Source organism: Prionailurus viverrinus, chromosome D4 (genome assembly GCF_022837055.1).
Source record: "Prionailurus viverrinus isolate Anna chromosome D4, UM_Priviv_1.0, whole genome shotgun sequence".
NCBI classification, from domain to species: Eukaryota; Metazoa; Chordata; class Mammalia; order Carnivora; family Felidae; genus Prionailurus; species Prionailurus viverrinus.
Window position 1 is genome coordinate 25692855 of NC_062573.1, and position 18158 is coordinate 25711012.

General features: G+C 40.4%; 1 protein-coding gene across 1 annotated transcript in view; it reads left to right on the top strand.

Moving 5' to 3' along the window:
- Positions 1-18158, top strand: part of ERP44 (endoplasmic reticulum protein 44) — a 95174-nt gene that overhangs the window by 69218 nt on the left and 7798 nt on the right. The window contains exons 8-10 of the mRNA XM_047829969.1: positions 1397-1513; positions 5271-5382; positions 6328-6469. Of these exons, the coding sequence (XP_047685925.1) occupies positions 1397-1513; positions 5271-5382; positions 6328-6469 (371 nt within the window). The remainder of the gene's footprint in view (positions 1-1396; positions 1514-5270; positions 5383-6327; positions 6470-18158) is intronic.

An 18158-nucleotide genomic window follows, 5' to 3' on the forward strand; every position in this document is an offset into this window, starting at 1 on the left:
AGTCAGATAGGGATTTAGTAGCCGAGCTGAGACTAGAGATCTCCTATCCCCAAGCCAGGTCTACCTCTCTGTTTTGCATTCGTTTTAAGACCCAAATGCAAAACAATGTTTCAGTGGTCTGTGATCACCACTCCTACCTGAGTCAGACCAGCCAAGCTCCTAGGTCTTCTGGGGTGTAAATTAACCTGATACTTGCCAGATAATAAGGAGCGGCTAGGTGGCTCTTAGCCCTTGGCTCAGAAGTTAAGTGTCTAAACTTAGAAGTAGCTGCTTGAGTCCAGATGATGGTAACCACAACCAAGAGGCAAAAATCACAGTCTGTGTCATCTCGTGTCCTCTCGTTTGACTTACCAGTATGTCACTGCCGTTTTCACACACGTGCAAATAGAAAATTGTTGGTATTTTTTTGGTTCATGGTTTTTATTTTAATGTTGTTTGTAGTGTCTTGATACAGTGAAGTTCTTAATTTTCATGTAGTCATATGAATGAAATTTTTGCTTAGAAAGATCATTTCCTCTTCCAAATTCAGAGAAGTATTTGCCTGTTATTTCATTAATAGTAGGTTCCATAGTGTGACCATCTCTAGGTTATCAGAATCCAGTGCAGTGTCTCACTGTGTATTTTGGTTGTTAAGCGCACAGGCTCTGGAATGAGATTCAGGTTTAACGTGTCAAATCTGCCACCTTCCTAGGTGTATAACTCTGGGAAAGTTCCTTAGCTTCTCTGACCTTCAGTTTATTCATTAATAAAAATAGCCATGATAATAATAGTCCTTGCCTTTGGGGGATGTTTCAAGGATTAAATGAGTCAACACATATAAGGTGCTTACAACAAACAGTGATTTGACACAGTAAGTTTACTCAGTTAATGGTAGCTATTGTTTTTGTCATCATTTTAAACACTTCATAAATATGGATTTTGAGTGAATGTGGAAAGAGATATTGTAGGTAATATTAGAGATAGCTATGCCTTAGATTTATATAGTATCTTGTATTTCTTAAGGCCTTTTTCCTGGAAGTTTCCACATTTTCTTCTAACATTTTCAACTCTAAGGGATAGCTAAATCAATTCATTTGGGCGATTCTTTTTCACAATGCCTGCCTGCCATTGGTAAAAATAAACAGTTAATTGACTCAAATTGGAGGAAAAGCAGAAGGCTTAGACATCACAGGTTGGGTGATTAGGTCTCTGATAAATACAGACTTACTAGCTTTTTTATACAGCTCTCTTCCTTGGAAGTTTCATGATTTTTCGTTTTTGGGGTTGTTTTGTTTTGTTTTGTTTTTCTTTTTTGTATACCCTGTAGATTTTCTGGGTCATAGATGGCTTAGAGAGTGCATTTTTACTAACACAGGTTAGATTCATTTAATTTTTTTTCCCCCTGCTTTTGTAATAGCATTCTGCTCCAGATATGGTCTACTTGGGATCTATGACAAATTTTGATGGGACTTACAATTGGATTCAAGATAAATGTGTTCCTCTTGTTCGAGAAATAACGTTTGAAAATGGAGAGGTATGGCTTTCTAATGTGTGTTATCTTGAATTCAGATTTCTGAAAGAGCCAAGGTTCCTCTAGACATCTTACTGTTTTACCACAGACTTACCAATTGTAAAAAATCGTACCGTGAACAGAACTATATCGTAGCCATTTCCGAAAAGAGGCCAGTGGTTCTTTGCCTTTACTGTCCCAGAACCCCTCTGTTGCATTTCCTGCCATAGCAATGGTTGACTACAGCCTTGAAAATAAGTTTGACCATGGCCTCTCAGGTGATTATGATACTCCCTCTTGGTTAAGGGGGTGCCTTTAGAAGCAGTGCGCTGCAGATTTCGGTTACAATTAATTATATACAGTGAGTAATCCTTTGCCATAAAAAGGTTTTTCTGATTCCTGTCTACCCTAAAAGAATGAACTTGTGTCCTCTTTCATCGTAATCATGACAGCGGTTATCAGTTATCATGTAACTGACCTCAGTGATCCCATGCTCCTGATCTAAGTCCATCTAAAGTCTTGTAACTCTCACAGAAACAAAACACAAAAGCCTAAGATTGGAGGAGCAAATAACAAAGGCCTAGGTGTGTGACGTACATAGAGAGCTGTGCATTGCATGTTAAAGAATTAGAATTGTACAGGTCAGATTTTAAATATACAGCTCAAGAAATTATCAAGTGTGAACACACCCATACAACCACCACTTAGAGACTGGCAATTCTGTAAAGGCTCAGCTGGTAAATATTTTAGGCTTTGCAGTTTGTACGCTGTCTTGTCCCAAGTGCTTCAGCTCTGCAGTGGTGGCACAGAAGCAGCCTCAGACAATACCTGCCCCAGGGAAGTGACGTTCAGTAAAGCTCGCTCGCGCTCTTTCCTAGTTTATCCTATGAGCACCTCTGCTACTTTGCTCGGTTCTCTAGGCTTCGGGTTTGTTTAGCTGAATACAATTTTTTATTGCATTAGTTTATTTACTCCTCAGAGGCTTAGAAAGAGTTAGTAACTTGTCCCGATTATTCACCTGCTCTCGTTGTTCTTGTAGGAATTGTTTCCAAAAGAGTTGAAAGGTGTAGACCTGGAAAACCTTAAACAACAAATAGGGGTTCCTCTCCCCACCTCCACAGTAGTTGACACATTTAAAAGTCTTTAGATTTTTATTACATGTTGTAACCAACCACCCCAAATTATTTAAACTATGAGGAAAGATTTGTTAGCCTCTAACGCTGGTTGTCTTGATATCCCTCTCCTGAATCTTTTGATACCTATTTCATAAAGAATGTGTTGGTGGGGACACAGGTGAACAGGGAAGCCTAGGCAGCGTAAACTACCGGCTACTATGTTAATGTATGTAAATTGGCACAGCAACCTAAGTGACATGGATGTATTCAAACTGCTTGTCTATTCATTATTTCTCTCCTCATGGTCGTCGGTACATCCACCTCTTGCTTAGTGTTACAAAGCCGCATGTTATATTTGTTTTTACTTTTAACCTCCCCGCTCTTAACTTTTCTAAAAGGTGACCGCTGAGTCTTATTTCACTAGTACTTACTCAACAACGTGTGTCTTCATTTATGCAGTCATAGGCTGATCGCACGTTACCGTGTACAGTAATCTGTGAGCAAAAGAAAAGCAAAATGAGAGTCTCTGTTTTTAAGATGTTTTCAGTCCAGGAGCTAGCACGTACAGATAATGTAACATTGAAGACATGCCGCATGCCGCATGAGGGGCACTGGGAGATGTTCTGGGAATTCAGAGGACAGTGTTCATTTCTACCTTTGGCAGAAATGGAGTAGAAATCCAGGATGACTTTCTAGAAGAGGCTTTTCAGTTCTGTAACGAAAGGGCTAAAAGAGAAATAGAAGGGCCCATGGAAATGGTGAAGTAAGAGGAGGGGCCTGTGCGTTAATGTTGAGTGTTGAGGGCACTGGTTAGACTTTACAGTGTAGATAATAAAGAGGTGGGTGGGAATCCAGACTTGGATGGAGTACTGGAACTGGGCTTGGAAATAAAAGGGACCAAATATAGTGGTGCTTGAGGTTGTTGAACTAGTTGAAGTGGCCAGGCTAGAGCAGAGAAGTCCAAAGATGGAAGGAAGGAAGGAAGGAAGGAAGGAAGGAAGGAAGGAAGGAAAGAAAGAAAGAAAGAAAGAAAGAAAGAAAGAAAGAAAGAGGAAGGAAGGAAGGAAGGGAGGAAGGAAAAAGGACGAAAAGAATGTTGGGGGAAGGAAGAAAGGAAGGAAGGAAGGAAAAAAGGAAGGAAGGAAGGAAAAAGGACGAAAAGAATGTGAGCTAAAGAGATAAAAAGTGAGGAAGAAATTGTAAATCAGCTTGCTGAAAGATCACTGCAGTGCCAGGGGCTGGGGGGCAAGAGAAGTAGACAGGGACTGCCAGTGATTGAGCGTGGAGTTTCTTCTTGGAGCGATGCAAACGTTCTGGAATCAGGTACTGTCGATGTTTGAAAACCTGGTAATAAGATAAAACCTACCAAATTGTACACTTTAAAATGATGAACTTTTATGGTATGTGAATTACACCTCAATTTTTAAAAGGGAAACATAGGGCTCCTGGGTGGCTCAGGCAGTTGAGTGACTTTGGCTCAGGTCACAATCTCGCAGTCTGTGAGTTCAAGCCCCATGTCTGGCTCTGTGGTGACAGCTCAGAGCCTGGAGCCTGCTTCAGAATTCGTGTCTCCCTCTCTCTCTTTTCCTCCCCTGCTCGTGTTCTGTCTCTGTCTCAAAAATAAATAAACATTAAAAAAAATGTTTTTAAATATAAAGGTAAATGTGACAGGAAGCTTAATTATTCTGTGTACAAGTGTAACGGGCTTAAACACGGAAATAGAAACCACGAGCAAGCTCTTGTCCTAGAAGATAGGTTCCAGTTTCATTGTTTTAGGATAAAGGATGTTTGTGTTTTCTACTGTTGCAGTTTCTAAATGACAGACAGACACGCAAAAGGATAGTTGATAGAAATAATTTTATTATAATAATTTTATTATGAGGCCCTTTCTGGACTTATCAGTCCAAACTTAGCATTTGTCAGAGAGAATAAATGATGAAAATATGCTGTCTACTTATCACATTTCTCTTGATTATTCTCAATAACAATAATAAGCGTTCTTCAAGCACTCAGTAATTTTCAAGGCGTTGTTGCATACGTGCGTATACAAGGTACAAAACATACACATACATAGCGGTGTTAATAATGTCGATACATTGTGTATTGAAAACTGGCTGTCTTGTGGGGGTTTTTGTCTTTTACTCTGAATCAAACACTTTTCAGCTTAGGGTCGTTCTCTTGTGAGTGGAGTGGATTTTGCAACAGACCTTAAAATAAATGTGTGTTTGCCAATTAGATTTGTTGCTGGTATACCCACTTAGTTTTTCAGTGTTATTTTTGAAGACAAAATACTAATCCTGTTTCCCCCACCCTAAAGTCCACATCTTGTTGAAGAACCAGCATAGTTCCTCCTTTGGTCGGCTCATTTTTAAAATGTCCTGGTTTCAGCCAAAGGGAACTGATAGACCTGCCCAGTGGTTACTTTAAGTCAGATGAGTTCCAGCACTAGAGCAGGACATGTTTGTCCTCTGAGTGCCTGGGAACTTCAGGTAGAAGGCAGAGAAGGCTTCCTTCCTCCATCGAGGCTAATGTTTCTTTACACCACTGGACCCTCTTTTCCTGGGAAGTTGCAGCTGTTACACGTGTTACTTGGGTTGGGTTCAAATTGTTCCTACCTAGAACAATGGAGAGGCCTGATCATTCTTATTGAATACTTCTGTATACAGGAATTGACAGAAGAAGGACTGCCTTTTCTCATACTCTTCCACATGAAAGAAGATACGGAAAGTTTAGAAATATTCCAGAATGAAGTAGCCCGACAATTAATAAGTGAAAAAGGTAGACAGATTAAGGTGTTTATTTTCAGCCTTTCTTCTATCCCTCCCCTCCCCCATTACATTCATATCAACGTAAACGTATTTGGGTTAAGAGTTTAATAAGTAATGTTAACTCTACTTACCCCCTGAATTTACATGTAAACATGGGGGTGGGAGGCATTAGTGGAGCTAATATGAAGCGGTGGCTTTTTTTTTTTTTAAACCATGACTCTATTAGCTCCCTAAAATAGCATGAAAAGTGGGGTCATGGGTGGACAACATTAGTTTTATGTACTTTATTCCAGCATCTTGATACTTTTCTGGTCCCTATCTAAAGGATAGTTCCAGAGATGTAAGTTCGAGACTTACACGGTCTAACATTTATTTCTGAATGAAAGAGAATTGAGTAGTTCTGTGTGGACTTCTTCAAACCATCAGAAAAGAGTATGAAATTATCACCTACTTTCCCTCTGTAGTTAGAGAAGAAAGTCAGAACAAAATAAAGTTAGGGCATTGTATACAGCCACGCCCTTACTGGTCACATAGTAAATATTTTGGGGTTGAATTACATTAAATGTCAACCAGTAGGGACTGGAAGGGCATCCTTGATGAAATGAAGATGGCCCCTTGAGAAGGGCTTGTATGTCAATTTCATGAATTTGCTGAAAACCCAGATGGGTAGGTGATTGCCCATTCAAGGGAAAAAAAAAAGGTCACCATAGCATTTATATTCAGGTTGAGTTCATACAATTTCTAAGGAAATTCTACTCTGCCCTAAGCACTAAAATTCTACCTTTTAAAAATGTTGTAATATTTAGGTTGTAGTTTTGGTGATCTATAATACTCTAAAGCATATTGATTTTTCATTTCATTATTTATTTATTTGTCACTCTTCATGAACTTGTAATCTTATGAGAATATGATCAAGAAAATTCTAATCTGTCTCCAAATTCTATTTCTTATAAAGGTACCATAAACTTTTTACATGCTGACTGTGACAAATTTAGACATCCTCTTCTGCACATACAGAAAACTCCAGCCGATTGCCCTGTCATAGCTATTGACAGCTTTAGGCATATGTATGTGTTTGGAGACTTCAGGGATGTATTGTAAGTATTCTCTTTTTCCCCCTTTTTTTAATTGCTGATCTGTGTCTCAAAAATGAACCTAAAACCATTGTTTGAATATTTTAAATAATCCTATGTTGAACCAGTAATACTTTGTTATTTGGATAGCTGGGGTTTTATTTTTCACTCTAGAGTGTAGTATGATTGACTGAGAATTATGATATATTCCTATAGAAATGCAGCATTACATGATCCTAATGCTTGGGAAAATTTTTGCTTTTCCATAAATTAGTTCTGAATGTTGTTTGGTGTTTGTCAGCATGTCAAAGAAAGTAGATTATAATCCTAGGTCATCTTAAAGGTACTTGGTAATATTGCTGCTCGTTTGTGGATTTAAAGACCTTGAAGATAGCTATGACTAGGCATTTCTATGGGTATACGGCTTTGAAACTTTCCAAGAACAGATAAGCTTTCTGAATCCATTCTCAGCTATTATAGTATTAATAAACATATAAACCTGTAACTACCATAGATTTTAAATTTTTATGAGCTTTCTGAGATGTTAAATATAGTGGTTAAAAATGGAGACGTTTCTTCATATTTGAAAATTTTAAGCAACACAGGTATTAATTCAAATTAGACCTTTTCTTTTAAATTTATTTAAATACCCTTTTTTTTATGTCCAAAGATTAAAATTGCATAGTTAGAGGATGATCTGAAATCCTCTATTTATTGCAGAATAAACTACCTCACTCACTACTAAATATTTCATTAGAGATGTGGTTGTTTGATAGAAGATTCTCAGCCTTACCATATAGCCTAGATTTGAGTCCTGACTTGAGCAAGTCACTTAACTTCTCTGTTCTTGTTTCTTTACACTTAAAATATGGTTGGTGGTACAACCTACCTGTTGAGATTGTTATGAAAATTAACGAGAGGGGATGGTTGTGTTATGAAGCATAAAGTACTAATAAATATTTGTCATTTTTACTTTACCTACACTCAAAAGGATACCATTTAGCCTATTAACTCATTACATATTTATCCACGTCTTGTATATGACAATCTTTGTGTAATACAAATCAAGTCATATAAACCAGTGGTTTAAGGTTTACTAAGTCTGGGCCCTTACCCTCAAAGAACTCACACCCGAGTAGAGAAAGGAGACAATAGGGTAATAGGCAGTTGTGTTTTATGATATGATAAGGACTCTGACAGAGTTCAACAGAGAGGTACTTGATCCAAGATCTAGAGGTGTGGATGCCTAAGGCAGGCCCTAAAGTTCTGGAGAAGCTTATCCTGGAGGGAAAAGGAGACAGGGCTTGGAGAAGGGGGACATTGGTAGAACCAAGCGCGAGACTATGGCTGAATAAGTGGGAGTCGGGATGCTGAGGGATGAGGCCATGAGAAGCAAGCAGCAGCTAGCTCGTGAAATCTCTGTGATGTGTTAGGGAAATTTGACATTATCTTCAAAACTCTGAAGTCAATGAAAGGTTTGTATCAGGAGGTTTTTAAATGTTTTCATTTTTTATTTTTTAAAGCTTATTATTTGAGAGAGAGAGAGGAAGTGCACGCACAAGCACACGCACAGGATGGGCAGAGAGAGAAGGAGAGAGAGAGAGAGAGAGAGAGAGAGAGAATCCCAAGCAGGTTCTGTACTGTCAGAACAGAGTCTGATGCGGGGCTCGAACTCATGAAACGTGAGATCATGACCTGAGCAAAATCAAGAGGTGGAGCCACCCAGGTGCCCCCAGGAGGTTGTTTTTTAAAAATCACTCATGCAAACTGGAGAATAAATTAGAGTGAGTAGAAACAGAATCCAGGAGACTATTCAGTAATCCGGGAAAGAGTTGATGACAGACAAGTTGATTCCTGAATGAACAAATTGCCTAAATAAATTTCAGCAGTAGCACTAAGGCAAGACAGAAGCAGGAATCTTGAGATATTTTGTAGGTGGAATAGGAGGACTCGGTATCTTAATAAATGGGGGAAGGGAGCTGTGAGTGATGGCCAGGAATCTGGCACTGCTAAGTGGGTTAGCCATTAACTGAGCTGGGAGCTCAGTAGAGGAGCAGCCTTGTGGTAAAGGTATTGGGTTCTCTTTCTTGGCATATTGATTTTGAGGTGCCTGTGGGCCACAAAGGAGGAGATTCCAGTAGGGAGTTTGCGTGGCTCCAGGATTCAAGAGGGAGATAAGGGTGGGGTCTTGAACACATGAGGATATAGCTGAACTTATTGAAACAGATGAGATGACTTAGCACAGGATTGAAAATGGAACCGTGAGGAGTAGCAACACTGAAGGGGAGGACAGATGAAGGAACATGTGTAAAAGACTAAGGGGGAGGAGGAATCACAGAAGTGAAAGAAAACCAGAAAGGGGTATTATGGTAATTGAGGGAGGAGCACTTTCAGCAGGAAGGAATGCTCAATCCAAAGATAAGGATGAAGGATCCGTTAGATTTGCCCCCCAAAAAGGCAGTATTGTAGTGCATCGAAGAGTACCGTTTGGTGAGGAAATGAAGCTTTGACAATGAAAGTTGTTGCAAGAAGCCAGCCTCTAAAGGGAAAGAGAAATAGGGGGACAGATCCAGAGACACATAAGATGAAGTGAGGTTTTAGCTTTTCTTTTCCTTTTTAACCCCTTTAGGGTACAAGAACTAATCATGACTAAATGCTTGTGGGAAGGGGGGCGCCTGGGTGGCTCAGTCGGTTAAGCGTCCGACTTCGGCTCAGGTCATGATCTCGCAGTCCGTGAGTTCGAGCCCCGCGTCGGGCTCTGTGCTGACAGCTGAGAGCCTGGAGCCTGTTTCAGATTCTGTGTCTCCCTCTCTCTCTCACCCTCCCCTATTCATGCTCTGTCTCTCTCTGTCTCAAAAATAAATAAAACGTTAAAAAAAAAATGCTTGTGGGAAGGAATCAATGGATTGAAGGGTTATTGAACAGATAGGAGACAGAGGGGCTAATTGATCAAGCAGAGCCATAGGAGCACAGAGGGAATGAGAAGCATCCTTCTTCCTTTCCCGTGAGAAAGAGGGGAAAGGGGGTGTTTAGCGATTATGGTGGTAGTGACAGCAGCAGAAGACTGCAGAGGTTCCTGTCCAGTTCTTGTTTTTAACTATGACTAAGGAAGCAAGATCATTTACTGAGAGTGGGAGGTAGCGGAGAATGAGAGGGTAGGACTGTGCTGGATTTTGAAAGGAGGAATAGTTGTATGCAGAAATCCACCTGAAAGGTCCAGATCTTCCTAGCATCTCGGCATTTATTTAGAAATCGGAACTCATAGTGGCACCTGGGTGGCTCAGTCGGTTGAGCGTCCAACTCTTGATTTTGGCTCAGGTGTCATGATCCTAGGATTGTGGGATCGAGCCCCATGTAGGGCTCTATGCTGAGTGAGCATGGAGCCTGCTTAAGATTCTCTCTCTCTCTCTCTCTCTCTCTCTCACTCTCTCTCTCTCTCTCTCTTTCTCTCTCTCTCTCATAAGTAATAAAATAAAAATTGGAACTTGTGTAGTCCCCTTAGCAAGCGTGTGAACATTGACGGTTAGGCTAGATGGAAATGTCTTACCTGGTTGGGTGTCCTCTTCCTCTCACTCCTTAGGCTTGCTCCCGGAAGCTATTAGCTCAAGCTAAAGTGAGATTTTTAAGAGAGGGTAGTTCTGGTGTCTGGGCTCGCGGCAAGCACCTCCAGCAGAGAGACGGTGCTCGGCATTACAAATACTGCCTTCTTCGTGGGTTGTTTATGTGAAGTTTTTATCAGCACATTTCCCTACTTCTTCTCATAGCGGATAAATCTCCAGTTTATTGACCTCTTCGTTTTCACTGCAGACTTACAGCCCTAATTATAAAGTCTCAAATTAGTGGAAGTCGACAGGACACTGACTCGGATTAGGTTTACTACCTGTCAGCAGCCAAACTATGCCCAACTTCGGCTTTTATTCCTAGGAAATTGTGTTACACGTCAAGAGACATCTGTGAGAGGGGCACCTGGGTGGCGCAGTCGGTTAAGCGTCCGACTTCAGCCAGGTCACGATCTCGCGGTCCGTGAGTTCGAGCCCCGCGTCGGGCTCTGGGCTGATGGCTCAGAGCCTGGAGCCAGTTTCCGATTCTGTGTCTCCCTCTCTCTCTGCCCCTCCCCCGTTCATGCTCTGTCTCTCTCTGTCCCAAAAATAAATAAACGTTGAAAAAAAAAAAAAAAAAAAATTAAAAAAAAAAAAAAAAAAAAAAAAAAAAAGAGACATCTGTGAGGAATTCTGTCTTGGCTGTCTTAAGTTTTCTCTTCCAGTTCTGAAGACAGATTTAAAGCACTAGTCTGACTAAGCACTTCTGATCCCACCTCTGTTGGTCAGAGAACCCAAACTAACACAAGTAGGTGTATTCTTTATCACGTGACCTAGCGCCTCTATTCCCCAGCCATGGTTTACTGCACCAAGGGGTGGGCACCTGACCAAGAAAGACTAATCTCTCAGTTGGCATTATTCTACTTATGCCCTGGTGCAAAAAGAAACCGCACCAGTGAGGTGGTTTCCGAAGAAATCTGGAAATAGGAAATAGTCCTCTCCCATCCTTCAAGTGTTCAGTCCTGTGAGGAGGGAGGGAGATAAGAGAAGTGACTATACTTGAAACTCTTTGAAATAAATTACTTCTTTAATTTCTCCCTTAGGTGCCTGATTTTCCCTCCTAGGCACCGTTCGCTCTAATAGTTTTTTAATTGTAAGGAGGTACATGCTGCGTGAGCTACAGACTGAGCCTATGTGAATAGATGTTAGTGTTAAAAATCAAACAAAATATGTGGCAAAATGAATCTGACACACTTAATGGCTTGCATAATTGTTATTGTGCTGCATGGTAAGTAAGGCTTCAATGATAAACAGTTTCCATAAATTACTGTAATTATGACTTTCAGTAACTCAGCATTTCTGGGGTCAGTTGGAGGAAGTGTGGTTGTGGTAAGGGCAAGAATGCAGATTTATAGTGCACAGTCTCCCCCGCCACGCCCCCCATGCCAGAGGTAGGCATGGGGTTGTGGGAGGAGGGTATGCTACCAGTGTTCTAGTCACCTCTCCCTTATTTCAGAGAAACCGGGGCTAAGGGAGGTGATGTAACCAGCAAGGGCACACGGCTAATTACCAGCAGGCCTAGGATTCACATCCGAGCATACTGAACCCGAAGTCTCAAACTCATAACACTTAATATCAAAGCAGTTACATTTTCAGTACATATAAAAAGCAATGTAAGTGTGAATGCGAAAGATGTTTGGAGAAAGGTACTTACTTGTATCTGAAACTAAATCACAGATCTGAGTCTTTCTTTTTTTCCTATAGGTTGACCAGATTGGTTTCTTGCCAAATGTAAAAGAATAGATTTTATATGTGGAGGAAAAGAATGGGCGGGGGGTAATTTAGGAATCTAAGAGCACCTAAGGGCAGGTCTAGGAAATGTTCTGTAATCTACAGGAGAAGAAAGTAGGTGGTGGCATAGGGCTGTTGAAGGACTTTCCAGAAAGACTCGCCTTCCAAAAAGTGTGGCCAGGAAATACCATAGCATCTGTGCCCCTGCTGGAGTGTGCTTAGGTACTGCTGCGGGGGCCCCGGTGATGGGGAGAAGCCGGACAGGCTCCAGGGCACTTAGGAAAATGGAACAGGCTACGCTAATGCACAGTGCCCTGACTGTGGGCACCAGGTCTTTTACCCCAGATCACTAAATCATGGAAAGTGATCGTAATTCCTTAAACTGCTAGGGCTGATTGGCTGCATTGGTGTCAGGGGAGGGGCGGCTGTGGCGTGGAGATGAGAGGCAGGGCTGAACTAAAACTGGGAGGCGGGTGCCGCACTAATTTAGCAGTTTGGTCGCCTGCTGACCAATTAGCCTGTCTCCTCGAGCTTGGAGGGGCAAACCAGGAATTGGGTGAAATGATAAAGAACTTGGAAAGATAGGTACAAGAAAAAATTTAAAACCAGGTCACCATTAGGTCCCTTTAAAGTCTGAGAATTTGTTTTGTTCTTCATTATCTAGGGGCTCTATTTTTAAAAAACCCAAATGAGGCTTTTTTTTTTTTTTAAGTGCAAAAAATTGGTACTGGGAAAGCTTCTTAAAAGGCAGATTTAGTTTTTATTATCTCTTGCTATAGCAACTTTGTGGCAGCATTAGTAGATGTTCAAGAAGTGTTTTGATTAACTTGCTCTTAGTTTTAACCTTTCTGTTATACATTTAAGAGTTTGACTGCTTTGGATATATATCTTCACATCTGGGATATAGCCTGGTATTTACCAACTAGCCGTTCGCCCTGTTGTTCCCCTCCTCCCTGAGTCACCTCTGTGGTTGTGATTTCTCTCTGTGTGTCCCTCCTGTCCGCCACTGGGCAGTGTACACACTGGCCTGGGTCCCTGAACACCACTGTCATTGTCACTCTCATGTAATGTACTTACCATATAACTGACATTGGTTATCTCCTTATAAGCACTTTATATTTTACAAATCACTGCACTGTATTTTGCCTTATTTGGTCCTGCCAGCAAAATAGACATGAAACTCTGGCAGAGGCAGGCTCTGTACCCGCTCCATTTTATACTTTATGTATGTTCTCAGTTTCTGTAACAGGCTTCTAAGACCGGTATGATTTCTACTTTTACAATAAAGAAGTTAAGCTCCAAGAGATTTAGTAACTTTACCAAATTAAAGTCAGATCACTAAGGAGGCAAATAGTTAGCAGTTAGGTGCTCAGACTCTAGTTTCGAATCCCAGTCTGTTACCTACTAGTTGTATCACTCTGGGCAGTTTCTTACCACCTCTCTGTCTCAGTTTCCTCATCTGTAAAACGGGAAATGATAGTTTCTGCTTCGTAGGGTTGTTGTGGGCATTAAATGAATGTGTGTATCTATAGCTCTTAGAACAGTATCTGATACATGAGTATGATAAGGCTATGTTGCCTGTTATTGTAGGAAATCATATATTCACATTCAAATCTAAGTCATTAGACTATAAAAACAATACAATTAAATAAGCGGTGTTTTCATTTTACATATTAGAAAGCTGAAGCTCAAAGAGGTTAAGTAATTTAAATGGCAAAATACAGTTTTCTTAATACTATAATACATTAAATCAGTTTGTACTACATTATTGTATAAGTTAAGTTAAAGAGTAGTTACAAGGGACGTTTGGGTGGCTCAGTTGGTTGAGCGTCCTACTTCGGCTCAGGTCATGATCTCACAATTCGTGAGTTTGAGCCCCGCATCCAGCTCTGTGCTGACCGCTTCAGATCCTCTCCTCTCCTGCCACTCCCCATGCACACGCATGCTTGAGCACGCGTGCTCTCTCTCTTTCTCTCAAAAATAAACATTTAAAAAATAAATAGTAAACAATATTAGGAAATGGAATCCAGCAATACAGAAAAAAAGAATAATGTACAACTAAGTGGGCTTTATCCCAAGTGTGCAACGCTAGTTTAGCACTCAAAAACCAGTCAGTGTAGAGGCACCTGGGTGGCCCAGTCCGTTGAGCATCTGACTCTTGATTTCAACTCAGGTCATGATCCCAGGGTTGCTGGGTTGAGCCCAGTATCAGGCTCCATGCTGAGCATAGAGCCTGCTTAAGATTCTCCTCTCTTTCCCCTGCCCCACCCCGCCTCCCTCTTTCCCTTGCACTCTTTCTCTAAAATGAAAACAAAAACCAAAAAAACCCCAGTGTAATTTAGCATATTAATGAATAAACAACAACAAAAAAACTGATCCCAATTATCCATGCAGAAGCATTTGACAAAATTCAACATCCTTTCATGACAAAAATGCTTAACAAACTAGCATATGTGGAAACTTCCTCAATCTGATAAAGGACATTTATAAAGAACCCACAGCTAGTATCATGTTTAATGGTGAAAGATTGACTACTTTCTCCTTAAGATCAGGAACCAGGCAAAGATATTTACTGTTTTTATGCATTTGTGCATTAAACATATCATTTGTTCCTTTATTTCTGATTATAAAAAATTTATGTTCTTTGTGGATAATTCTGAAAGTTAACAAAGTGCCAAAGAATTAAAAATGACTCATAAATCCACAAGCCAAATATCTAGACACACATGTGTGTTATAAATGTAATCAGGGCCATGCCAGTTTATGAATTTTCTTTTTAATTTATCCACACATTGTAAGCATCTTCCCATATGATTAAATTTTTTCCTTTTACTTTTAATGGCTAGTGTGCCTTTGGCTTGTTCCATGATTTAACCCGCTGTCTGAATCCAGGTTTTCCCGTGACAAAATTCATCACACATTGCTACTAACGGGGCTTTACCAAACTCGTCCTTTAGGACGAACACCCTCTACTTGAGTTCTAGGACATCATCGTGGTCTTCTTTTTTCTGGCTCTTTCATTAGCTTTTACTGATTGTGCGTCTTGTCTTTGACCCCTTGTGATAATCGTAAAGCTGTGCTAATATGATAGCTACTAGACATGTATGAATACTGAAGTTTTAATTACAATGATGTACAATTTAAACGTCCGTTTCTTAGGTGCTCTCAGTGCTCGGTGGCCACATGTGGGTAGTGGCTACTGTATTTGGCAGCACAGATACAGCGTTTTCCATTTTCACAGAAAGGTCTGTTGGATAGTTCTGTTGCTGTCAGAGGACATGCCGTTGTAAGGAACAGAAACTCACTCCACGGAGCTCAAAACAAGGGGCTTGTGCTGAAAAACTGCAGGAAAAGGACAAGGACGAGAACTGCAGGAGGTGCAGCTACTCTCTGCCCTTCTTTGGGCCCAAAAGCTCTTCTCTTGCTCCTTCACATCTGCTCCATCCTTCTCTCTGGATACCAGCTTCTTCCTCTGCCCTGCCATGACTTCTGCATGGAGGTGGTTCTGATTTATCATGACAAATGTGGCCTCAACTCTGACTTTATAACTCTAATCAACTGACTGGTCTCCTTATATCTCTTAGTACACATTCCCCAGATATCTGGCTCAAACCACATAGATTGGTTCCTCGTCTACCCCAGGTTCTATGTCTGTCTTCTCTTTTGTCTTCCCTCTCCTTTTTTTCAGCTTTATTAAGGTATAGCGGACAAAAATTGCTTACATTTGAGGTGTGCAACATGATATTTTGATATATTTATACACTGAAATAACTACCATAATCAAGCAAATTAATGTATCCATTTCTTCACATACTTTTTTTTGAGAACAATTAAGATTTACTTACTCTTAGAAAATTTCAAGTATATAATACAGTATTAGTAACTATAGTCACCATGCTGTACATTTGATCTCTAGAACATACTCTTCCTGTAGCTGAAACTTTGTATCCTTTGACCAACATTTCCCCTTTCTCTCCCAGTCCCGCTCCAGTCCCCCTTAACTACCTGTCTACCCTCTGCTTCTATGAGTTCTGCTTAGATTCTACGTATAAATGAGATCGTGCAGTGTTTGTCTTTCTGTGTCTGGCTTATTTCACTTAGCGTAATGTCCTTCAGGTTCATCACTGTTGTTGTAAATGACAGGATTTCCTTCTTTATTAAGGCTGAATAATATTCGTGTGTGTGTGTGTGTGTGTGTGTACACCACATTTTCCTTATCCATTCATCAACTGATGGATGCTGGTTGTTTCTCTATCTTGGCTTTTAAGAATAGTGCTACATTGAACATGGGAGTGCAGATAACCATTCAAGACAATGCTTTGATCTCCTTTGAGTAAATACCCATAAGGAGGATTGTTGGGTCATATAGTAGTTCTATTTTTAGTTTTTTGGGTAACCTTCATACCTTTTTCTGTAATGGCTATACCAGTTTACATTCCCAGGGAGAAGGGTTCCCTCTTCTCCACATCCTTGCCAACACTTACTTTTCATCTTTTTGATAAAAGCCATTCTAACAGGTGTGAGGCGATGGCACATTCTGGTTTTGATTTCCATTTTCCTGATGATTAGTGATATGAGCATCTTTTCATGTACCTGTTGGCTGTTTGTATGTTTTCTTTTCAGAAATGTCTTTTCAAGTCCTTTGCCCGTTTTAAAATCGGGTTGTTTTCTTGCTCTTGAATTGTTTTAGTTCCTTATAATTTTTGGATATTAATCCCTTATCTGATATATGGTTTACGTACCCATTTTGTAGGTTGTCTCTTCACTCTATTGATTGTTTCCTTTGCTGTGCACAAGCTTTTTAGTTTGATGCAGTCACATTCGTCTGTTTTTGCTTTTGTTGCCTGTGCTTTTGGAATTATATCCAAAAATTTACTGCCCAGACCAAGATCAAGAAGCTTTTCTCCTATGTTTTCTTCTAGGAGTTTTACAGTTTGTCAGGTCTTATATTTAAGTCTTGAATCCATTTTGCGTTGAATTTATATATGATGTGAAATAATGATCCAATTTAATTTGTCTGCCAATGGCTATCCAGTTTTCCCAGCACCATTTAAAAGGCCATCCTTTCTGCATTGTGTATCTTGGTACCTTTGTCAAACATCAGTTGACTGTGAGTGTGTGGATTTATTTCTGGGTGCTCCATTATGATCCATTGGTCTGTGTCTTTTTATACCAGTACTATACTGTTTTGATTACTAAAGCTTTGTAGTATATTCTAAAATCACACAGTGTGAGGGGCCTGGGTGGCTCAGTCGGTTAAGCATCCAACTTCAGCTCAAGTCATGATCTTATGGTTTGTGAGTTTGAGCCCTTCGTTGGGCTCTGTGCTGACAGCTCAGAGCCTAGAGCCTGCTTCAGATTCTTTATCTCCCTCTCTCTCTGCCCCCTCCCCTGCTCACACACACTCTCTCTCTCTCTCTCTCAAAAATAATAAACATTAAAAAAAAAAATTCCTGGAGGGGCGCCTGGGTGGCTCAGTCGGTTGAGCGTCCGACTTCAGCTCAGGTCATGATCTCGTGGTTTGTGAGTTCAAGCCCCATGTCGGGCTCTGTGCTGACAGCTTGGAGCCTGGAACCTGCTTCGGATTCTGTGTCTCCTTCTCTCTCTGCCCCTCCCCCACTTGTGCGCTCTCTCTCGCTCTCTCTCGCGGTCAAAAATAAATAAATGTAAAAAAAAAAAGAAAAATTAAAAAAACTCCCGGGGCGCATGGGTGGCTCAGTTGGTTAAGCTTCCAACTCTGGCTTAGGTCACAATCTCACGGTTCATGGGTTTGAGCCCCATGTTGGGCGCTGTGCTGACAGCTCAGAGCCTGGAGCCTGCTTTGGATCCTGGGTCTCCCTATCTGCCCTCTCCCCTGGTTGTGCTCTCTTAAAAATAAACATTAAAATTGTGTTGTTGTTTTTTTTTTAAATAACACAGTGATGCCTTCATCTTTTTTCTTCTTGCTGGAGATTGATTTTGCTTTGGCTATGTAGGGTCCTTTGTGATTCCATATGAATTTTAGGGTTTTTTCTGTTTCTATGAAAAATGCCATTGGAATTTTGATAGGGATTGCACTGAATATGTAGATTTCTGTAGATAGTATGGACATTTTAACAATATTAATTCTTCCAACCTATGAATTCAGGATATCTTTCCATTTATTTGTGTCTTCTTCCATCAGTGTTGTATAGTTTTCAATATACAGATATTTTCCCTCCTTGGCTAAATTTATTCCGAAGTATTTTATTGTCTTTGATAAAGATGTCCATTCTCACCAGTTGTATTTAGTATGGTACTAGAAGTCCTAGCAAGTTCCATATACCAAAAAATAAACATGAAATGTTTGGACTAGAAAGAAACTTTCTTCGTAGATGGCATGATTATCTATGTAGAAATGCCCA